Below are 24237 nucleotides of genomic sequence, written 5' to 3'. Positions count from 1 at the left end.
GTGTGGGTGACTGCGCCCATTTTCCGCGCGGGGTTCAGCCCGGGATTTGCGCGTGTTTATCGTGCAAATGGCGTGTTGGCCGCTGGGACCCCCTGCCCGGCGGGGTGAAAGGAGTCCGTGTTTAACACGCTCACACGCGCCGATGCGCTGTGGAAACGCGTGACCTGAACACAGGTACAGGGAGGAATCATCACCATCATCATCCTACTAATAGTCTAGAATAATTTATATAATAAAAACGAACCTCACAGAATATCTTTTGCAGCAAACTAAAAGTAAATAGTTTCCTCGTTTCAAATTTAAGGAGCCGCGTTTTAAGCAAATTAATAAATAAACGTACTACGCCGCTACGGTACTTTATTAGTTTATTATTTTTTATAATTCAAAAACTTGAATGTATAATTTTAGAATTTATTTATATTTTGGAGCATTTTCTATGCCAGTACACTCAGTCAGTGTGTGTAGTCTACTGTCCCTCTTCGATGTTTTATTTTCACTTTGTTGAGTTACACGTCACGAACTGGCCTCGGTGTGTGTTTTCTCGGGCATTATTGCGGTAACATTGGCAGTTAAGCTTAGGCTTTGAGTAGAATATTAAATATGACAAAAGGACCTGTAAAAATTCTGTACAAATATCGTCAAGTAATGTAAAAATGAGAAGAAACACAGTTACGGAACAAGGATACCGTGTGTGGTAGCGAAGTAGTGTACCTAATGTTCGGGTTACATGTACGTAATTGCTTTTGTTAATACTTTAATAATTAAAAAGAAAACGAGACCATTTTAAGTGTCACTGTAGAGCTCATTCAGTGTACGAACTGGAAGTGTCTTTGCTCGCTGTCCTCAATAGAAATGACACTTCCACACTGCAGTCAGGTGTCTTCCTCCCTTTTCAGCTGCAATTGTCGTTCAGGTGGAAGGCTCTGGAAATCCGTGTGCTGCACATGCCCAGTAGGTGTCGCTCTTTCCTCCAAACGCTCCATCCCCTCTTCTGATTGGCTCTCCCACCTGCCAGTGCTGCGCAGAGGTGTCCTTCTGCAGTGCTCGTTAAAACAGTGCGGAACCCCTAGTTTCCCTAGTCACTAAAAATCCCGGACAAAGCAGTCGATATGTTCAATATACAATGTGTATGTACAGTGCAGTATGTCTCCATTGATAAAATATACACTGAAACATGTACTGTAGAAATAGTTGGAATATTTTTAATGCATTCCCAAAAACAATTCTGGTGGTGAACAGAGTCAGTGTGTTTTTAATAAAAAGGTTATGGTGGGATGAGGAGCAAGAGCTTCTTTTCTTACTCTCCTAAAATACATTTTTGTAGCTTTTGAGTGTCTCTTACAAAGAAAACTGCACTCTCTTACACTGTCGGAACAGCAGACCCAGTTTGTACATTTTAATGAGGTCCCTTGAGAAACTTGACGTAGATGCTGGCAAGCTGTTAGCTTTCCAAAGGTAAGTGTTCTGTTCACTATGAGCTCATCACATCCAAGCTGTTTTTTAAATTTTAATAAGAAAAACGTACTCTGAACAGGTGAGTTTGTAAAATTATTTTGAAATGATGTAATTTAGATTGGGGGCGCAGTGGCGCAGTGGGTTGGACCGGGTCCCGCTCTCCGGTGGGTCTGGGGTTCGAGTCCCGCTTGGGGTGCCTTGCGATGGACTGGCGTCCCATCCTGGGTGTGTCCCCTCCCCCTCCGGCCTTACGCCCTGTGTTACCGGGTAGGCTCCGGTTCCCCGCGACCCTGTATGGGACAAGCGGTTCAGAAAATGTGTGTGTAATTTAGATTGTAGGGGGCATGGTGGCACAGTGGGTTGGACCTTGTCCTGCTCTCCAGTGGGTCTGGGGTTCGAGTCCCACTTGGGGTGCCTTGTGATGGATTGGTGTCCCGTCCTGGGTGTGTCCCCTCCAGCCTTATGCCCTGTGTTGCCAGGTTAGGCTCTGGCTCCCCGCGACCCCATATGGAACAAGCGGTTCAGACAATGTGTGTGTAATTTAGGTTGGGGGGCATGGTGGCGCAGCAGGCTTGGCTGGGGCCTGCTCTCTGGTGGGTCTGTGGTTTGAGCCCTACTTGGGGTGCCTTGCGATGGACTGGTGTCCTGTCCTGGGTGTGTCTCCTCCCCCTCCAGCCTTGTGCCCTGTGTTGCTGGGTTAGGCTCTGGCTCACCACAGCCCTGCTTGGGACAAGTGGTTTCAGCCTGTGTGTGTGTGTGTGTAATTTAGGTTACAATTGTACAAGTGCTGCAATGTTACAAGTTAATGGTTGAAATGTTAAAACCGAATTGTACTATTTTGGACATGTGGCAGGAGGGCTCAGGAGAGTTAATAAATTTAAAATCTTTGACCAGTTGTACTGCCAGGTAATGATGGAAATCAGAGATTAGCCATAACAGATATACATGTCAGTTTTGATCAGACGTAGTTCAGTAATGCAGAATGTGCTTTATGTCAAATGCCAAAATAATTAAACTGAAAAAATACAGAGATGACCATATGAGAGAAAACAGCCATGGTTTTTTCCTTTCTGAGATCTTCACTGACATCAGCTTCTGCAGGAATCTATCGAGCGCTGAATTTCCTAAAGATTTTTGGACTTTTTTGCCTTCAGACTGACAGCCTTGGTGGTTTTTATCCTTAACTGACATACTTGTCTAAAATCATTGAAGTACCTTGTGAAGTATGACAAAAACAAAATAAAAAAGGACTAATGGTAAGAGTCATGTCTTAATGAGTTTTACAGCAGACACATAAACATTGTACAGTATTTTAAATTGGGACTGTGGCTATATATTGTCAAAATACTTTCATATATAAAAATATTGCATTTTTCAAGTAACAAATGAACAACAGTGATGTCAGTGTTGCATTATAGTACTCAGAGTTTTATAAGAAAAAGCATTATCCATTTATACATTTTGCAGACGTTTTCCTTCAAAACCACGAACAGATCAGTGAACAAAAGGGAAATGTACACAAAACATTATACCAAAATTTCAATTACATAACTATAACTTTTAATAATTTCTAAAGATTTTACAGTAATATATGCGCACATAGCTGCGCCTCTGCCCACGTGCCTTGGCCCTTGTTTACAATGAGACGTGCCGTGCGCGGTGACGTCACGCGAGGCCCCACCCCTCTTCGAGCTGGCGAGCGGCGTGCTGTAAAGGGAGTGGGGCTGAGCGCGAACTGCAACATCACATCTGGCGGAACGTGCAGCGGGGAAGCGGGAAGCGCGAGCTGAAGATGGAACAGAGTCGTGCAGGTCAGACGCGCTGCCGCACCGTCGCGCGTGGGGAGCATGATACGTCGGGGGGGATTGCTTAAGTTTACTGCCCTCGCAGCTGCTCCGACTCGGCTGTTGAGTGGTGGACAGCAGCAGGCTGAGCGCACGGACACTTCTTGTGCACTTACGCGGTTAAATAAGTTAAAAAACGCGAAAACTACGCGATGTTGTTTCGGCCTCTCTCTCTGCTCTGTCCGCCGGCGTCGCAGCGCGCACACTCACTGTGTCATTCATGGCGAAAGACGGGGTAGCATCGCCCGCTCTGACAGGAAGAAATTGTGTTACTGAAGAGTGAAAATAACAGAAGTGAAGTTACGTATTCGTCCTTTTTCTGGGATTTGTTGCAGCAGAACTTAGTTAGTTGGCTGACTAGCTGTCTAGCGACACTAAAGAGTTTCATCTCTCTGCCAGCAGTAGCTGACGTGATTAAACGTTTTACGCTCACAGAACGAACGAACGAACGAACGGTCAGCGTCAGAAAGTGAACATCTTGACTGTGCTGTGTCTTAAGTGTCACCGTGTCTGCTTTGTACAAGTCCCTAATGTACGAGTCGTTCTTTCCCGTGATTTACCCTGCGTGGTTGTGCGCTAACAGGTTGGGATGTGACAGCCTGCCTCCCCTGTACCCCAGTACTGACTGAATTCGGGCAGTCACGTGACATGTTGTTATAGAGGGCGGTGGCAGGTGGCGTAGTGGTTAGAGCTGCTTGGCGGTCGAAGGACCTGTGTTCGAATCCCCCCCCTCCTCCTGCTGCAGTCCCCTTGATCGAGGTGCTGAGAGTGCTGCATAAATGGGTAAATCGTTGCAAAGTTGATTCCATAAGTTACGCTGCCAGTCGCCTTTCACAAAGGCATCAGTTTAATGAATAAATGTGAACATATGGAAACCGTAATCGGTCATGTTGCCCTTGTACAAGTCCTTGCAAACTGCGTTGTCCACCATGTGACCTTTTGGATTTTCCGGCCTATATATAGAAAATCACCATCTGACTTCCACAAGTGCCTTGAATAGCTCAGAAATACATTATTAATGTGATTAATTTGATACAGCATGTGTGTTTGGGAAAGGCTGTCTCTTTAAAACAAGCAGCAGAATTCTTAAATTCAGACTTTCTGTCATCATTGACTGCACATATTTGTAAAGCTTCCTGCTGATTTTTGGAAGTTACAGTGCAAAAGAGGAAGAGACGTGTGGATGATTTTCAGAATCTTCCTTTTTTGTGGTAAATGCGTATTCCTTTGTCATAGCATCTATATCTGCTCAAGACCTGCTGCGAGGCCAGGGAGCTGGAGGGCGGAGTAACGTTCAGCTCCATGTGACACTAAGGGATTGATCATCCTTCTTGCTCGTCACCTTCCCGGTACTCCCATCGTCAGCCTGGCAGGCTACCTCTGGAGAGCTTTTATTGACATTTCGGCCACTTCTTTCCCTGCCCCCTTCTGTTCCTCACCAAGGCCGAGCCTAAATATCTCTCCTCCCCCCGCGCTTCTCTCCATTGTCGCTCTGGCCTTTGGGTGTGGTGCAGCTCAGAGAGGCAGCCCCACATGGACGCTGAACCAGTCCTGCGTGGCTCTCTCAACTCCCACAGCTTCACACGCAGGGTTCCCATCTGTCGAGATTCAGCATTTTCATTCTCCTCTGCAGCTGGTACACAGGGTCCTCACCGCTGCTTGAAATACAAATCACAGGATGAAGCCAGATGCCTCTTCATGGACGTATGGTTTTGCTCTTATTTGAGGTGACATTGTGCCATTCTGCTGCCATGGCAACACAGTAAGCAACATGGTTTGCAGTGTTGCTGCTACAGGTAATAGGTGTGATTACAGTGCTGAATGTAAACCCTCTCTCAGGGCAGATCCCTGTGTGCTTGAACCACAGAGAGGGACATGCTGTCCGGGAATGATGTGACTGGATGAAGTGTGTGTGGTAAACAATAGACACAAGTGCTGGATCTTGCAGACGGTGTTTGGCAGAGTAACATGCTCATTTTAGCTGGTGTTTGTCTGCCTTCTGCAGACATTCAAACATTTTTCCAGTGTCTCTTGTTAACTATAGTCTCATACTAATCTTCTGTTTCTTGGACCAGTTTGAAATCTCTCTGATATCATATTTTTGCTTTGAGCGTGCTGTGGAAAAGTACTGAGGGTTTCCAGCTACTTTGTGAACATTACTTTGTGAGACTAGCTTTGATAACGGCAGGCGGTGTGTAAATTTGAATAACGATAATTTTAAAGTGTGGGAACATATAGAAATATACAACACAATGCGCAGTACTCATAGTGCTGCCTTTTGCGCCATTATGTGGTATACAATTGTGAAAGAAATGTATATAGTGTAGAATCAGACACTGCTGATTTCATCATGTATGACATTCCTTTTTTATGCATTCAGGCGTATAATTTATATATTTATTTAGCTGACTGTTGCTGAAAGCAACGTAGTTATATACTTATACAGCTGGATAATTTGTACTGTATCAGTTGAGGGTAAATACCTTGCTCAAGGGTACAACAGCAGGAGGCAAGATTCAAATCTGAGTCCTTCGGGTGCAGGGTGTTGGCTCTAAGCACCTCCCCATCTGCTGTGCCTACCACATATGTTTACTATGGAAGTTGCTAGCAAAGATGTGATATTGTTGTTATTATTATCATCAGATGCATACTGTTTTTATAAGGTAGTTGTTACTGCAGTCTAAATGAGTCTGACTCTATCAACAGTGTAACAATCCTTTTGTTTTAAACGGGTGAGGTGTCCATAACTGGTGGGACGATTTGCTTTTCAACACTTGCACTGTGCCAAATGGTAAATCCCAAGCGTGCAGGTATGTAGAGGACCTACTGGGTCTTGTCTGGACTGTTCGGAGTTCAGAAGCTGTCAGTGTTTTAATAACAGTTCATCTGGTTGAATTGAATGTTCTTTGTGTTCCCTTCAGCGGTGTGTGTATGTTTGTCTCCTGATGGAGTATTTTGTTGCAGCATTCAGGAAAAGTTAGCTAGCATTTAGACCATGCCTTTGTTGAAGACAGCTTAAAATGCTACGCCACTGCGCTGCTTAGAATTATCTAGCCATCTAAACAACCAAGCAGTTAACACACACTTTCATGGTCACATACAACATGTCATTTAGAATGACCAGTTCACCTGAAACGCATGTCTTTGGACTTTGAGAAGAAACCAGAGCACCTGGAAAAAACCTATATGAACACGGGGACAACATGCAAACTGCGCACAGACTGAACCCACTTCCAAACCTACAGTTCAGGAGCTTTGAGGCACCAGGTCTACCTGCTGTGCCACCACTGCTTTTGGCTCCTCTATGCTTGACTTAAGCAAAACTCCCTTGATACGGTTTCATATGCAAGGCTTGATCACAGCCCAAGCCCTTGACCCCTCGACCACCTATGCCAGTATGTGTTTTAAATTCCATGTTAGGTTGTCAGCTCAGGCATAGAGTGTCAGGCGTAATTTGCTGCATGATTCAGTTCTCTGTTGTACCTGGAAAGAAAATGTCATACTTTAAATGTCAGTTGCCTGATGGGTGAATCAATACAGACATCCTTTTTGCAGAATTACTAATACAGGTAATTAATTTATGTAAAGAGGGTTCATCAGAAGTGATCCATATTGTACATGTCATTATCCAATGTGGTGAATACCTTGCTTTTTAATTCTTTCTTCCTTTCTTTGCCATGGTACAGCAGCTCAAAGGAGCTTTTTAAGAGACGTGTCAGTCATGTCTCAGCCCAGTGTGCCCTGGGAGCATCTTTCACAGGCCAAGGCAGACTTGTTTCCCCACTGATCTTGGAATGGAGCAGTATAGCGACAATCAAGTGGGTTGTTGCATTTATTGCAAAGTTGTTTTTATTGTATTTGTGTAGTTGGACTACTTACAGGAAGAATCCCCGAAGTTTGAGCTCCCCAGCTAAATGGGGTTCACTCGGCTGTGCCTGCCTCGATGAAAGGCCACAAAATGGAGCTCAACAGTGTGTGTGTGTCCCCCAAAATGTATTATGGTAGAATCCAGGACTACACACTATAGAAGGGTAAAGTACAAGTGAAAATCCTATTCTGTTGTATCAGATTTAAACTTCATATGATTTGCTTGTGCCGTTTTACATAGAATTATTTTATTATTCAGAATATAACAAAATAAAGTGGTAATTTTACTCTCTCACTACAAAAAAAGACTCAGTATTGCAGATGACTCTACACTTCCAAATAACTTTAGACACTCTTCTTATCTGCCATGGTTGTCCAGGGGGCCAGTGCTAATAATATACTTTTTGTGATTAATGCTAGAATTGATGTTCAAAGGGCATCGTGTGTGTGAAGCTGTTCCCAGCCAGCAGGCCAGGTGGCAAAATCGTTTTGATGGGTGGCCACGTGTCGCTGGCGATGTCCTCCCAGTGACAGCTGCTGTCCTGCTTTTGTGTTAGCTGAGGCTTCCTGCTGATCCATCACGTTGATGCTGGTAGGGCAGGCCTGCCGTGGATTGTGCAAATTGGGGTGGGTGCCATGTCTTGATGTCATGTCAGGCTGTGGTTGGCCAGCCCAATTTTGCCCTCTGTTGCCCTGTGTTTATGGCTGTGTTGGATATGAAGGCCCAATATGTGGTTGGCGCACTGGCTGTAGAGAGAGATCTCGTGCACTTCTGACTTCTGATAATGCTTCTGCTTCCTCTTTAGCATGATACCATCTGGCCGTGTTTTACATGTGTTCTTCAGCCTTGGAACTTAGGTGATGTACCAACTTCCCGTCTCTTTGTTGAACGTGATGGGTTTGGCAGCTCTGCATGTTTTTTTCTGTGTAGGAAACCAGTGCAAATCAAACTGAAGCCACAGAAACAGAAAGCTTTTAAAATCGGGCAGCATGGTGGCACAGTGAGTAACGCTGCAAAGTTAGTTTGGTGCCTAGGTAGTGCGAGAGGACATAGGTTCGATCCCCACTTAGTCTGTGTGGAGTTTGCATGTTTTCCCCGTGTCTGCAGGGGTTTCCTTCAGGTGCTCCTGTTTCCTCCCACAGTCCAAAGACATGCTGTTCAGGTTCCCCATAGTGTGTGAGTGACACAGAGTGTGTGTCCACTGATGTATGGATGAGCGACCCAGTGTATCTAGCAATGTAAGTCACCTTGGTGAATAAGGTGTGTGGGCTCATAACACTACATAGAGTTCATTGGAAGTCGCTTTAGAGATCTGCTAAACAAAGTAACATAACGTAAAATCCTCCTCGATCCCAGTCCATACTACCAGCACAGCATGTTTCTGGCTATTACCAGGTTTGATTAAGATTAATTTTATTTCACTTGCACCAAGAACTCTAGCACCTGTGCTTCTAAGCTTAGGTTCCTTTGAGCTGTAATCTTGCAAAGATCAGCCAAAAGTAGAAGAAAAGGAACAAAAATATAAGGCAGAATCTTAAATGGACTCTTCTTTTGTAGTAGACACAGTGTTCCCAGACACAGGGTTTAACTTGAGTTTTCAGAAGTCTGCTCACTTGGACCCCAATGTCTTCCTGTTTCTACACGCCTAGTGCTTTCATGTTTTCATGTAGAGAAAAATGTGTAATAAGGGTACGGGCAAGAACTTGTTCTTTGTTTCGGCCTGAAACGTGTTGCAGTTTTAGGATAATCAGACGTGAGCACTGCTGAGATGTCTTTTTGTGTATTCTCCTTGTAGTGTCTCAGAAAATTAGAAACAATACAGGCTTGTTCTTTTACCCCAGAGGCCCCAAGAGGGATGTGCAGACTTGGCCTCGGAAGGCAGCAGGTATGAGTTGCCTGCTTAGACCCTTAATGGTCACTGGTGCTCTTGGGCAATGCAGGTTATTGTGATCTGGAGTCATTTTTCTTGTGCCACCCTGTGTATTCTTAACATGTGGCAGTGTGAATTAACCTTGTCTCTCACTTTGTGGACTGTGCACCACTGGCTACGACCTTCATCACAATGGTGGTCAGGACAGAACAAGCTGTTACTGGAAAATACCTCCCAGAGCTGCGGACCACACGTCTGGATCTGTTCGTGCTTGTTTAATAGGAGGCAGGAGCTGCAACGTGCTGGGAGACCAGGTCTCACAAAAGTCTCAACCAGTGCCCTGGGAGCTTGTGTAATGTGTCGTCATACTTTGAGGTGCACTAATGCTGAAGGTGCAAAGTTGTTGGCCTTGAGATGAACCACAGACTGTCCTGCTGTCTGTCCTTGTGCACAGTGTCAGCAGTATGAGAAGTTACAGAGCACTGGCCATAAAATTAATGAATGAATCTTTATTAGTCACAAAGGCTGATTCCACTCAGTTATTGGGACAGTATACAGTAGACAACATAAATACACATATGACATAAGTACAGATATACATACATACATTCTTACATATAGTAACGAAACAGATGATTCAAAAGCAAGCAAAAATTATTTAATCGCATCCTTTCTTTTTTGCATTTACATTAGTTTATTTAGGAGATGCTTTTCTTCAAAGTGATGTTCAAGTCAGAGTAAACAAAAGTACATTTCACGAGAGATGAAGAGCTTTAGATACAGTTGTAGCACAGTCAATTTGTCCAGTACCACAGTTTTTGCTGATGCACATTACATGAGTAATTGCCTATAGCACTGATAGGAAATGCGAAGGTAATCGAGGCAGGTGATGTGACCTAACGCTGTGGAGCAGTTAGGAGATTGGGAGAGAAGTGGGTCCTAAAGAGATGCATTTTGAGACCCTTCTAGAATGTTCAGAGGGAATGTTCTGAGAGATACTGGGAGCTCATTCTGCCTTTTTGGAGTCAGAACAAAGAATTTGTGCGCTTTCATTGCTGAACTCCTTGTGAGTGGAACCACCAAGTATCCAGATGTGGAGGAGTAGCACTCTTGCTGGTATTTAGGGTTCCTTTTGCTGCCTTTTTTTACCCATTATCTGAGTGCTGACCTTGATTATGGGCAGCTACAGGAAGCTAGTGGGGAGAGACAAGAAAGGGAGGTACACAGCAATGCTTTGGAAGATTGAACACAACTTGTGCCATTTTTTATTTATTTTTTTTTCCTCCTCCAATCATCTGATTTACATATTTGTTGGATGTATATAGCCTAGGGGTTAAGGGGGGCTTAGAGTTGGTAGTGTAGTGGTTACAGCCACTGCCTCTGGCATCAGAGATTGTACGTTCAAATCTCACCTCATACTGACACTGCTTGAGTGAGGAAGTTACCCTCAGTTGCTCAGGTAAAAATTGCCCTGCTATATAAGTGGGTAAACAATTGTAAGTGGCTTAACAGTGTAAGTTGCTTTAGAGAATCAGCTAAATAAATAAATGTAAATATGGAAAGCTATAAACATAGTCTCTTGCCTGGTGTGCTGGGCCATAAAGGTCACAAGATGTCTCTTGATTGCTAAAAGTTATGACATAAATGTTGTGGATGAGTGGGCAGTTTTTTTTTATGTATCTATTTTAATGTAATATATTGTAATTTTCTCAACAAAACAAACATGAAGGGTTGCATTCCAAGTGTTTGTTCAACATGTACCTAGTGAGAAGTAGCCTACTTCCTGTGGCCTGGTGCCTGGCTTCCTGGGAGTTTGCTCTTCACTGGGGGTGCCCTTTAAATGGCAGACAATCAACCGCTCAGCCTTGTCTGCCTTGATCTTGGTGAGCTGAAAACCATGCTCCAGTGCTGTGCCCTCCATCCACACGCTATCTTGTGACACTTGTTTAGGAGCCCATCATGTGACACGGCGAGTTGGGAATAATCCACTAATGGATTAGAGGCTGTGGTTTATTAACTAGTTTGAGGCCCCTCTTTGTTCCCAGGATGGAGATGCTGTTTATGTTGTGCTGCTCTGCACGATTAAATGGAAATCATACCATCCCAGTTTGTCCAGGAATAGGCTAAAGCTGCGGACTCCTGAAAGACAAAGTGCGGGTTTGCTCTTTCCCAGAGTCACAGTGTGTCATGTTGGAGAGTTCATTAATTAATTCCGGTGACATCCTCTTTCTTCGTGGAAAAAGGAAACTGACAAATGCAGATAATCTAAAAAATTGGCTTGTACATTTTTTTTTTTTTTTTTTTTTTTTTTAAAGGTGAACATGAGTCAAAAATATAATGTGACTCTGTTAAGCAATCTTTTGGTCAGATGGTGGTTTGTTTTTATTAGAAATACTCATTTTCTTTCTTTTTTCAATAAACAATCTAATTTTCCATAGCATTAACTTGTAACCTGTTATATACTAATGTTGGTTTCTGGTACAGTACCAGTGAGATGTTTTAGTTCACTGCTGGAAACTAGTTTATTTTCACAAGGCTTTTGGTTAACAGGCTTCAGCTGGAGTTCCCAGAGGTGTAGGACACTTGTTTTACTTTGCCTTTGCTCTTCTGTCCATTTGTCTAGAACAGGAATTGCCCAGGTGTACTCACATTTTTCAGTGATGCAGTAATAAATATTTACTTGTTCTTCTTAACAGCTACTAACCTTTCACGGTTTTCCCTTGTTTCCTTTTGTATGTAAAACAATTTTTCAGTGAGTCAGACCAGTCTCTGTGTGTGTGTGTGTGTGTGTGTGTGTGTGTGTGTGTGTGTGTGTGTGTGAGAGAGGAGTGTGTTGGGCTGTGTTACTGCTGTGAAGGATTTCTTCCAGTCATTCAATATGGGCACCACACCCCATGCAGTTTCCCCATACCCTCTTGCACAAACATGTACCGTAGGTAATTGCCTTACAAAATTAGAAAACAAGCATTCCAGTGTCGTGGCCCACGGACTGAACCAGCTTGTTTGTGCATGCATGCTTGCCTTGTCGGGGCGGGTTGGCGTGGGCTAGGGAAGATCGGTATGTGTAATCTTCCAACTATCAGCCATCGAAGTTCTTGCAATACAATTCTCCCGTTCCTGCTATATAAACTTAATATGTAGACGTGAGGCTTTAAAAGCCTCTAGAGAGCCAATGTGTGAAAGATATTCTTTTGAAGCTGTGCAATATTTAATTTTAGAATAAGGGGGGGGAAAAAAAAAAAAAACCATATCCTAATGTCTTTTCGGAGGCATGAAATTTATTTAAGTTGCTGATTCACCATGACCATGGTAAATTACCCATGGAAAGGGAACACAATCTTACTCCTCAGCCCCCCTAGAGACTCAGGTTTGAAACACTGCGGTGTAAACTGTGATGTAACTATAATGTAATGTTTGATTTTGTTTCTCAGTACCTTGTGTGGTAGTTGCAGGTGTCAGAGCTCACCATGTGTGATGCAGGAGGACCGGCCTGAGATGTGACTGCAGACCTGGGCTTTAATTGCTGGTTTTCCTCATCAGAGGGACCCGTTGAACTTCTCTTACCTTTAGTTTTTGGGAGTGTACAGGTGGTGGATGGTGTTAAGCTTGCTCAACGAGTGAGTCTGAAAGTGTTTGGCTGTAAGCCGACAGGACACGGTTGAAAGGTAAATATCCGGGTCTTGAAAGTCTGATGTGCACCAAGAGCAGCACACACATCTGCGTATGCACACACCTGATCGGTTTGCCCACATTCAGCATATAGGGAATTCAGGAGTGAGCTTCCAGCATCCAGATGTGATCACTGCCCCATTCCACCACTGAATGAATGAATTAAACTAAACAAAAATTTATTAATCCCAGATAGAATTTCACTTTGGAACGGTACATAAAGTATAACATCCATAAACGTATACGATATAGTATATGTACATACATATTCACGTTTGATTGCTTTGTGTGTATAAGTAGAAAAGCAGGTTAAATAAGTGAAATAAAAAAATAAAACGTTAACAAGTGAATGACAATGCCATGTCACCAATTGCAGTGTTTTAATAAAGGATCATTTACAAAGGATGTCACTGCAAATTGCTGGAAATGTCACTGTCATATTAGGTTCTCCGCACTATAGTCACATCTATCTCATCTCAACATGCTCCTCAGGTGGTCAGAATGTCCACTGCCTGCGGTCATTACACTGGTGGACAGCTTGTGTGGACGGTTTCGCAGTACGCATTCTCGCCGTGGATTCCCTCCTTCCCCCTAGGCTGACTCCCTATTATGCGCGGAGCCCATGCTGATAATGACACGATATTCATAGTAACCCTAGCCTCCCGCTGTGGCCTTGCTGGTTCCTGAGAGTGGACGGGAAGCACAGTGTGTCTCGTTCTCACGGCGAGAGGACTGCAAGGCCGACTGCTGCGTGTTTCGCACGCCAGTTGCATATGGGCAGCAGGACTTTGTGCCGGTGTGGTTACGGCCCTCGGTTGCTTATTTTATTCCTAGGGATCTGTTCTCTCTATGAAGGTTATTAATCGGCATTAAACAGTATTTTAGAATAGAGGAAAAAGGGAGTGAAACCAGCCAGTTAGATTTTTGTGCATATTAAATAGTTGCAGAGATGCCATTTGAATGCATAAAATGTAAACGGTCGCACTGCAGCTGTGTTCCAAGGCTGAGCGTTTGAACAGAAGGACTCTGGAGTGAAATAGCGAGTGATCTCCCTCCCTGGAATAACTCCTGCTATTTAAATCAAGCATTTGCATGTCCCAGTAGTTAGTACTGTCTGCAATATCGTTGCCTCATTTGAATATTTAAATGTGGATCGACTAGGCTGCTTGACATGCACAGTTCTACTGTACATAGCTCACATTAATTTGACCCATTCAGTCAATTGAAGCGAATGTGTTTTGATGCAACGGCAGGCTGATTGATTGCTTTTTAGTTGATCGGGTTTACTGAACGGAACACGTGTAGCAGGCAGAGAGCATGGCGTAAACAGGATATGCGGTAGGGTGGAAAAGAGCTCTATAATTACCAGGTGCAGAATGCGCACGGGTTGTGTGAAACTCGCCAGCACCTACACGCAGCCTCCTCGTATTGCTTTCTGGAGCCAACTTCAGATCAATATTTAGCTGCAAAAACAAAAAAATCATCATAATTTGTTCTTAATCTAGTCTTCGTCAGTGCAGTTGTACATGAAGCTGTCTGGGGGAGACCCCACTTCACCAGATGGTTCTCCTGACATTGAGCTTTGTTTTTGTGTAATGAAAGTCCGCATACTTTTGTTTTCCTCTGAAAGACAATACTGTCATGAGGTATTAAAGTGTGGACGCAGATGTTTGTACCACAGGCACAGGCCACACTGCAGAAAGCCTCCGCTCAGCCAACTTGAGATACTCTGCTGAGCGGAGCAGGTTGCTCACAGGGTGGCCGAAGCATCAGGCAGATTGGGAATTTAATCCGGGATGGAGAAGATTACGGGTTTCCGGTTTGTCGGGTTATGCTCACGTGGCCCCTCGACCGGTATGGCTCTCCGCACCTGACGGTGCGATGGAGGAATGCGGAGACTGCCAAGGGAGCAAATGAAGTCGCTTTGGGACTGTCGGCCCGCTTAAGCTTGGCTGCAGTTGGCTCTTATTCCCCTTTTTTTGAAGTGGAGAATCTGCCGCGCCAACAGGCACCAATCCCTCCCTGACCTCTGGGATTACGGCAAAGCCTGTGCCTTCAGAGAAGGGCTGGGAGCTCGGGAGAGGTAACTCATTAACGGCGCGTCGTTTGAAGCCGCGCGGGCGTCGGCGGGAGCAGCCGGCCCGGTGTCGGGTGGCTCGCGGGTCAGAGAGGGAGCGGACGGAGCGCGGAGGGGTTGCCGCCCACGCTGGTTCGGAAGCTCACGCCCAGAATGGACACTCCTGAAGAATACACCTCGCCTTTTGATTTTGAGCAGGCCGTCAACACCAGTTACCTGTACCTGTCTCCCGCTGAGAGCGTAACGCCGCCGGGGTCCCCGAGAGTGGCACTGAGAGGTAACCCGCATGTGTGTGTGTGTGTGTGTGAGAGAGAGTGCCAGGGTGTGTGCGCATGCGCCCGTGCCTGCTGAGGAAACGGTGTTTAAGTCACATGCCGACATGGTAAACTGGAGCTCTGAAAACCCAGTGACGCTGAGAGTGACTCACACTCCGATTTGCAGAAAGCAGGTAAAGTTCACACTCCACGGAAGCTCACGCAGGTGGAAAAGGTAGCAGCATGTTGACTGTGGCTCAGTCTCGAAGGTGGCCATTGTTCCGCAGCACAGGTTGTTAAAAAGAGATAAGCTGTAGCGTACTGCGGGAAAGCCCTTTAAACACACACCGGTAAAAGGGTGCTTTATTCTCAGACGGAAAGGACGACTGAGGGCGGCTGGCACCGCTACGGCAAAAACTAGATGTTCAATAAACATTTCATGAGTATTGTTCGCTGCTTTTCTGATACCAAAATTTAATTTAAAAAAAATTTGTCATACCTAGTGCCTTTGAGGGGAAACTCGTGGGAGTGTATTTGTTGAAAGGGGATTTTTTTTTCCTATTTTGATACTCTTTATTGTAAGTGTTACAGTGTAAGCCTCTTAATGAAATAATATTTCTGAGGAATTAAACCAGTATTTTGCACGCTAACAGATTTTACACACAATACAAGTTACGTGCGTGTGGCATTTTGAAAACACGACTAACATGTATTTTGTGGAGTGCATTTTACATGTACGGCATCCATGTACTGCGAGTGGCCTGTCCTGAAAGCAACGTGGGTTTTACTGTGTTCAGGGTTCAGCGCCGAGTTCGTAGTTTATCCCTCGTACAGCAGTTACATGGTACAGCACACTGTTTTTGATGTTTTTGATGTGTGCGAGTGACACGGAGAGAGTGTGTTCCACCGATATATGGATGAGCGACCCATTGTAAAGTAGTATATATATATATATATATATATATATAGCATTGTAAGTCATCTTGTTGAGTAAGGTATTTGGGCTCATAACACTACGTAGAGTTCATTGGAAGTCACTTTGGGGAAAAGTGTTTAAGTGAATAAATGTAAATAAATTAAGAGGCAAAATGATCAGAGTAAAATTCCAGCGCTAAACATGGAGAAAAAGGTAAAAGTAACAGAATTGGAAATGACATTTAATTTCTCAAATGATTATGTATATAATATTAGTATTGTAGTCTACTGTATAATGTTACTGTGTGGTAATTATATAATTTTAAGTGAAACATTCCAATAATTTCTGTATAAATTTCAGTTGTAGCTGCAGCTGACTTTTAATTTCGTGGTCTGTCTTGCACTTCAGCAGAAATCATGACTGTTCTGGAGAAGGGAGGGCCGTGTTTGAGTCCAGATTGTGTTACGTGGAAGACCACACACACACACACAGAGTCTCGCACACAAGACTTGTCACATAAGTACACGTGGCTTCAGGTGACACTTGCATTGCAGTTTGGGAAGTAGACACGAAGAGGACAATGTAAGAGTGTTAGAGAGGAGGAGCAGAGGGTGGAGTTGAGAACTGGATGGGGAGAGATGGTCTGCTCCACGTGGGGAAAAAAACATAGTAATTCATTTACAAAGCTGGTTACATGTTATGTTTGACACTGGTTATTGTGTTACTGTACCAAAAACAAGCTGTGTGGCAGGAGTGCACAGTAAGTGTGTGTTTTCCGTTTTCTTTTTTAAATCATCATTTGGGAGGCCTCTTAACTAGTGAAACTTTACACACCAGAGGAGGTGCGCTCGTTGAGTCAGCAGCACCACAGATTTTCTCCGCAGATGGAGAGAAGTGTGAACAAACTAAGAACTGTGCTCGATTTGCACCTTAAGGCCTTGCACTGCACCGAAGGAGGGGAAAAATGGGCGAAACGCACAACTTGTGCCTCTGAGTGTATGTGCTGGCTTCATACATGGCACGAGTACGCCGAACGCACGTGTACGTGGCATGAGTACGCAGCGGGGCAGTCTGAACGGACATGTGTCTGAAAAGCAGAACTGCTGAAGGAAGCGTCCGTGGAGCCGATAGCTGGTGGATCCTCACGGCTGGAGTGAGGCGAAGGGTCGGAAAGCTCCGATCACATTCTTCCTATTTATCCATTAGTTCGGAAAGCGCGTTTCTCCAATTAGGAGGGGGACAGGAACGCGTACACTGGACGCATGTGATGTAGTCCGGCTGCGATGCAACCGTGGTACATGCTACACAGGGACCTCTTTCTTCTTCATAACTAGCATTTGCGCATCTTTCCGCTTCCCTTGATGTCAGTCTGATCCGCGAAGAGCACTTTACCCAGAAGCACTCGGGTGAACAAGAAAGCTCATGGGTGAGCTGAGAAACTCAAGCCTGCCTAGGGTTAGCGTCCATCACCGCACGAGCATCTCTTTATGTTGAACCCTCGGTGTGCGTCATGCCTGAGGCCGGTCTGCCGCCGTCCTTCCCGTGCTCTGTAATCCTGGAGTCTGGAAAGAGGATGGAGCAGTTCTCAGACTTGCCGCCGCTATCTTCTTGCTGACGAGACGGACGGATTCCCATCTTCCGGGACGCAATCCGGCTGCCCTCTTTGTACCAAGAATGTCAATTAGACGTTCAGACAACCGCTAAGTCGACCTTGGTGATCTTCAAAGAAGGTCGTGTACGGAGAGCTCCGTCAGGCCAGGGCCTCGCTTCGTTGACTCGGATGCGGTACTTTGGCAAAGGTAGCTGAGCGATCGCAGACCAACATATGATTTCTGCATCCTTATCAGTGTTTGATACTCCGCTGCAGGATCAACAAGGCCGGACTCCATACCGGAAGTGGGGGAAGATGCGGCGTCCTCCGTCTCGGGGTCCGCCAGCGCTCTGACAGAGGAGGAGCAGGAGGAGCTACGAAATGAGCTGGCCAAGGTGGGTGGCCATATCTCTGCGTTTACTTTTATTGTGGAGGGAAGTATTTTGCAGCATACCTTAGCTGAAGTAAACTCTGTTACATCTGTGAGCCCTCAGTGAGTCTGCCACTAAAATCAGTTCTGGACTGAAATGTATTCATAAAGATCATGCTATGGCTTGTTGTAGTGTTTTCTTAGTAAATCCCACAAATACCTCTGAAGGCTCGCCAGACGTGCTGTATCTATATAGACATTTAACCATCGTAAGAGGTATTTGGTTCTGTAGAGTATCTATTTTTTTGTTTTCTGTAGCTGCTGCTGCTGGCTCAGACATCGTTCTTTGACACATTCAGTTGTCTGTTGCAGGTTGAAGATGAGATCCAGACTCTCTCTCAGGTCTTGGCCTCAAAGGAGAAACAAGTGGCAGAAATCAAGAGGAAGCTGGGAATCACCCCCCTCAATGAGCTCAAGCAGAACATCACAAAGAGCTGGCACGAGGTCACCGCATCCACAGCGTACGTGTTCCTGTTGGCTCGAAGGCCACATCGGCTCGATTTCCTCCTCCGGGTCAGGGTGTGCAGTGGCAGAGCAAGCGCACCGTTTGGGGACGGTGACACACGATGCCACAATGTCCCACAATGTTCTTCATTTCCCACATTGTCGCAGTAGGAGTGCAGGAGTCGTGTACCTTAGGAGATGCTCATGTTCGGCGCGTAATGTTTCAGAGCTGCTTTGCCCTCCTGACCAGGATGTTGACTGCTCATCTCGTTCCCCGCAGCTACCGGAAAACCTCGGAAACACTCAGCCAGGCAGGGCAGAGGGCCACCGCTGCTTTCTCCAGTGTCGGCTTTGCCATAAGCAGAAGGCTGGAAGACGTCAGGTGAGCGGACTGCCCTCACCCCCCATCGAGTACAGAGGTCCTTGTCTGTAATGGTGCTCCTGTGCTTATTTTCCTCCCCGTCGGTTCCTTACCAGAGTAAGTGATTCCCAAGGGAGGAAGCACAATGTTTGGTGTAGCCGTGCCTGTTCTGTGTCTGAGCAGTTGCTGCAGTCCCGGAGAGCTGCTGGGTATACTGGGTTTTTGTTCATAGTTCATTGAATGAATTGCGTTCTTTCCGTCAATGCTCTTATTTTCAAGTAACATGTACTTACTTTGAAGAGGCTGGAACCTGTCTGCAAATCCTCGGCTAAAGCGTTTGTTTGTTTTAAACATGATCTGAGTCATGCGATTCACGTAGTCAACAGCGCAGTCAAATGTAATCCGTTAAGAGCTCAAACGGGAAGAAAGCAGCATACGCAGCAGCTGCTCGTGGCTGGAGGCGTACGCTCGGACCTCGATCATATTGACGCGCCACAAAGCCCCGTGCCGCGATCGCGGCGGTCTTCCAAGCGTAGCGTACCTAGTGGAGCCGTTATCCAAGCGGCACTTGCTTGCGCAGGGTTCGTCTCTTGTTTTGGGACAAAGGGAGTTGTGCCTCATTGTTCTTAATGCCATCAGTGACACTTCTGTTGTCTGATCTTTACAAGGACAGTGTGGACTTATCCCAATGAAGTCTGGCCATTGTTCCCTGGTCGGGTAGCTCCACCTTCATCTGATATAATGCCATCTCTGGGTTCCCACTCGTACCATTAAATTCATACTGCTGGCAGATGGTCTGAAGTTCCTGTTTGTTACGTCACTCACCTTGTGCACCAAGGGACTGTTACGTGTTCAAAGGTGGCAAACGTGAAGGAACATAAATCCATTCCCTTGGTGCACCTTGGTGGTGGTAAGGTGCTAGTAAAGTGAAAAGAGGAAAAGGAATCGGGTGAATATGTAACAGAAGAGCTCAGGACCTCAACAGCTTTGTGATGCGTAGCCGGGAAGGTAAGGAAGAGTGTCCCAACTTGGTAGGTGGAACAAAGCCATGCTGGTGAACATTGAGTATTGTGGTAAACACTGTACTTTCAGCCTCCATATGTTTTTTTTTTTTTTTTTTTTTCTTTTCTTTTACAAGTCTCTTTTGAGTCTGTACAACTTGGTGTGGTCCTAAATATAGTGAATGTCCATATTTAAGTTTTTTTTTTTAAAATAATTAATTCATCTGTAAGTAGTTGGATTCGCACAACAGTGACACCATCCAGTTTTGTCTGTGGCCTTAATCAGTGCAGCATGTTTTAAAATTTGGTGTATATATCTGTCTTTGCACTTAGACGCCTCCTCATAGATGGCATCCCTTTTTTAAACTTCGACCAGGGCAATCGGGCGACTGGATTTCGAGGGATAACCAGATGAGCGATTAAAAGCCATCAGAAAGGAACATTAAAGACGAACATCCAACAGCTACCACCCAAAATAAGAGGAGTAAACTGAAAGGGTACATGGACAACGTGTCCTCAAGATGACAAATGCTTCTAATGTCATGAGCGTGCACACAAAGTCCTGGACATCTGAATGTTTTTCTTATTTTCACGTTCTGATTATTTTTTGTAAATATTTAGATCCTTCTCAAGTGTCCAGTGTGGACTATGATCAGAGGTCCGTGGAGCCCATTTCCTCTCTGTTGTTGCAGCCCCCCCCCCAACACAAACCTCGCCCCTTTTCATTTGGCGGCTCAGCTATTGCCCGTTACTCCAATTTGACTGACCAATAAAACATTTGTGGTCCCCCAGGACTCCATGGCACCTCACACAATACCTGCTAAGAAGGAACAAGTAGTAGCGTGTAGTTTTTTTTTCATTATTTCAAAATAACTTCATATTTGACTGTATTGTGCATGTTTTTATTTATTTATTTTATTTATTTATTTAGCGGATGCTTTTCTCCAAAGTAATGTACAGTGATTATTAACCAAACCTTTATTGAAGGTGACTTACGGTGTTAGGTACATTATAGTAAACTCCCTGCAGTCATTCACACGCCTCGATACGCTGGGGTGGACTTCCCAGCCCCGCACGTGAGCAGTGAAAGCTAAGGTGCTTTAGGAAATTGGTGTGTTTGCGTTTGCTTCGTGTTTTGCCACCCAGAGTTCCCAGCGCGACTCTCGGCTGCCACTAACCCTCTTTCTCTCCTTTACCGCTGCTGGACAGCATACGCTCCATACAGCACTCCATTAGCATGCCTGCTATGAGGTAAGGAACTGCGTCCTCGGCGCTGACCGCCGCACCTTCGCGCATCCTCCCCTAGCTCTGAGTTCTGTGCGCTCCGTGCTGTGGACAGTAGTTGGGCTGAACCCCACCCTGCCCTCCCTGGGCTGCCATGCTTTATACTCATAGGCATGTTGTCAGACTTGCAGAGGGTTCAATTCTAACTTGAAGTCGATGGCTGTAATAATGAGTGTGGTTTTAATATTTTTTTATTTAATACATTCGATGCAGTACTGTGGCAGTTTGTCGTTACCTCCTGCTGCTACTGGCTTTCATTCTTTGTGTCTCCACATGTATGTACAGCATCCTGTACTCAGATGCAGTAATGCGATTCCTTATTATTACACCGGTGAAATAACTGAGGGGAACTTTGTCAAATTCACTAATGATCAGATGGGAAGGATGACATTAACGTGAAACGTGGTTGGTGAAGTGCTTCATCCCACGCTGTTCGGTTTCACGAGTTCGCTCTGCTATTAGCGTCTTTTGTGTTTTTTGCACAAAGCGTGGATTTCCGTGGTACAACTCTGCTTTTCGCATGTCCGCTGTTGATTCTTTAGAATTCGACCACGTAGAATTTAAGGTCTTCCCGGCAAAAAGACGAAAAGCTGAATAGGTCTGTGTGCTTCTCACCCCCTTACCTGCATTCGCTGGCCCACAATACTGTCTTTGCCCCTCATTTGTTTTGGGAGAAATGGTGCCACCGCACATTTGTCTTTCGATAAGTAGGACTTTTACAGTCCGTATCAGAGCAAGGACCATCTGTACTGCAAGTGTACACCGTAAGGAGGGTGGATCTTGCAAGCTGTGCAGCCCAGTTTGTCAGCATGCTTGCAGAGGTGTGTGTGCGCGCATCTGTGTTTGTGTGTCTCATTCCTGTTTTGTACAGTAACATGGACAAGGACCCCTGCCTGCATGTGTTGAGCAGGTGTGTCGGTGATTCTGTGGCCGTTACATGTTGAAGATGTCAGTGGTTACCGTTGCTGTTCATCAGCTATAAATATAGAAGAGTATAACCTGGAACGACCTCTTTCCAAAGGATGTAATCTCATTATTTTCCTGCTTCCCAGCTGCGGGATTAGTGTTGAGTAACATCTGACTCGGTTTTATGTGCGTGAGCCTCGGCACTAACGTTGGAGTGCTTCTAATGGCTTTCTGAATGCATCTTTCACTTATTTGCTCCTAGCGAATAGTCCTCTGATCGCTTGGGCAGAGATGAGATTAAATGTACAGCGCTGTGGTGTGTTTGTAGTGCTTATTTCTGCACTACATTCCTGTAATTTCTGGAACCTGCTTGTATGGTTTAGAAAAAATTGTAACGATTGCAAAGGGTGTGTGTTTGTGCAAATCGCATCGCATAGCATTGTATTTTAACAGTTATTTTTACAGCAGTAGTAACTGTGCATCCTTAGCTGGAGACCTGGTGTTGCTGTACTAACAGCACCTTCTCCTTGTTTTCTTTACTAGTGTGCTGGTGAGCGATTTATGGTATCAAAATGCAGTACTGAACCTTGAACTGTTCGCGTTGAATGGGTGCCATCAATAACAAGCCCTTTCTCCTGCAGGAACACCCCCACGTTCAAGTCCTTTGAAGAGAAAGTGGAGACGTTGAAAGTGAGTATACGATATGAATAAAAGGCCTATGTGTGGCCACAGTGTTTTCTGATGTTGTGGTGTTGGGAGTTTCCAGAAGTGCAGTCATGGGCTTAAGTGGCAAGTAACTAGCTCTGAGGAACATGTTTTTAATCATTCAGTTTATTTTTATAGAGCACCGTTCTCAGCAGAGTGACATAGAGGGCTGCACAGGGTTGCAGTGAATGATACACCTTTATTGGTTTAACTGATAAATAGATAACAGTAGAGTAAGCAGGCTGGCAGCTGAAGAAAGGAAAACAAAAAAACTCCTAACTGCAGAGAAAGGGAGGAAAATCATGCAGTCGGTGTTGGACGTGCCTTTTTCTCCTTGTAGTGCTGTGTGCTTTATATTCACTGTGAACATCCACAGTCATCTGTTAATCTACACCTCGCTTGTCTTACAGACCAAGATGAGTCCCACGCCATCGACCGGCGACTTCAACGATGTCCTCAACTCCACGGCCAGCGCCAGACCTGCAGGGCCAGGACCTTCGTCCGAAGAGAGCCAGGTAGAGAGGGAGGAGCCCCACTGAGAGACCCCCTGCCCCTACAACACACCCTTTGCCCTGCCCCCCCCCGCCCAGCACCAGCTGCCCTCTCCTTGAAGCACAGGGCACAAAACCAAAAGAAGAGGGGCTAGCTATGTGTTATTTCATGTCATCAGCTCTCTTCCTTTTTTTTTTTTGTATTAAACTGCACAATTTATTAAGATAATCTATATGTATTAATAGATGTGTGGTATGAATTGAAAAAAACAGTACTTTGCACATTAACATAAAACTTTAGCCATTTTCAGGCAAGTCACAAAAATATTTCACCATGTGGCAGAGAGCTGGCACTGCACCTTCACTCGTGTAGTTTGGCTGACGTACAAAATGCGTTTTACTCCTCTCGTACTTTTCTTCACGTTTCTACCTAGGGAGTAGAGAAACAGGTGTCCCACAATGCATTGCAGACTCAAAAAAGAGCATTTCTCAAGGTGTATCACACCAGTTTTTTTTTCTTTTTTTTTTACCACGTGGGCAAGTGGACATAGACCAGAAGGTAGATGACTGGTTAAACATAAACTAGGCACCTCTGGAATCCAGTCTAGCTTTGTTGCACAGAGTCAGGGGCAGCTGCCATAAACTCACATGCGTATCAGTTTCCAGTCATGTGACAGCATGCTGTTTTCACCTCCTCACAATCAATAAAGCTATTAGACATGGCCAGAAGGTCCCTGCATCATTAAGGAACTCATATTATCCAGTGAAATGGGGAATGGATTTTAAAAAATGATGAATCCACCAATCCTTAAATGTGTGTGTATATATTTGGCTAAAAAATAGCTACAGGCACACTGTTATAATGTAAAAATACACAATGCTACATCAGAGAGGAAGACAGTTGGTGTCAGATTAATATTAAATCCCTTTAAACTGTATCAGGCTTTGGTGACCAGTAAAGATGGTGCGATCAGCTGTTGCGCACCCAGAAACACTGGCTGACACCAGTTGGGTAGCGGTGGCCTTCGGTGCACTTGGCCGCCCCACAACAGAGCAGCAGCTGACCTCAAA

The 24237-nt window shown here is 45.0% G+C and overlaps 1 protein-coding gene across 2 annotated transcripts; it reads left to right on the top strand.

Moving 5' to 3' along the window:
- Positions 1–3139: 3139 nt before the first annotated feature.
- tpd52 (tumor protein D52) lies at positions 3140–23950 on the top strand. Of its 2 annotated transcripts, XM_018727207.2 has the most exons (7): positions 3140–3266; positions 17821–17939; positions 18287–18435; positions 18699–18800; positions 20990–21031; positions 22612–22660; positions 23086–23950. In XM_018727207.2, exons 1-7 carry the CDS (start codon positions 3248–3250, stop codon positions 23212–23214), a joined length of 609 nt encoding a protein of 202 aa, XP_018582723.1. In that variant the 5' UTR covers positions 3140–3247; the 3' UTR covers positions 23215–23950. The 2 variants fall into 2 exon arrangements, with proteins under 2 accessions (XP_018582723.1, XP_018582724.1); XM_018727208.2 differs by lacking the exon at positions 20990–21031.
- The last annotated feature ends 287 nt before the right edge of the window (positions 23951–24237 follow it).

The sequence above is a fragment of the Scleropages formosus genome, chromosome 23 (assembly GCF_900964775.1).
Source record: "Scleropages formosus chromosome 23, fSclFor1.1, whole genome shotgun sequence".
Taxonomy (NCBI): Eukaryota; Metazoa; Chordata; class Actinopteri; order Osteoglossiformes; family Osteoglossidae; genus Scleropages; species Scleropages formosus.
This window is presented reverse-complemented; position numbering and strand designations above follow the sequence as displayed.

Bases quoted from the DNA above. Each gene is read 5' to 3' on its own strand.
- tpd52 (XM_018727207.2), top strand. The intron at 18,801-20,989 runs GTGAGCGGACTG...GCTGCTGGACAG, and splicing joins AGAAGGCTGGAAGACGTCAG to CATACGCTCCATACAGCACT. The intron at 22,661-23,085 runs GTGAGTATACGA...CTTGTCTTACAG, and splicing joins AGAAAGTGGAGACGTTGAAA to ACCAAGATGAGTCCCACGCC.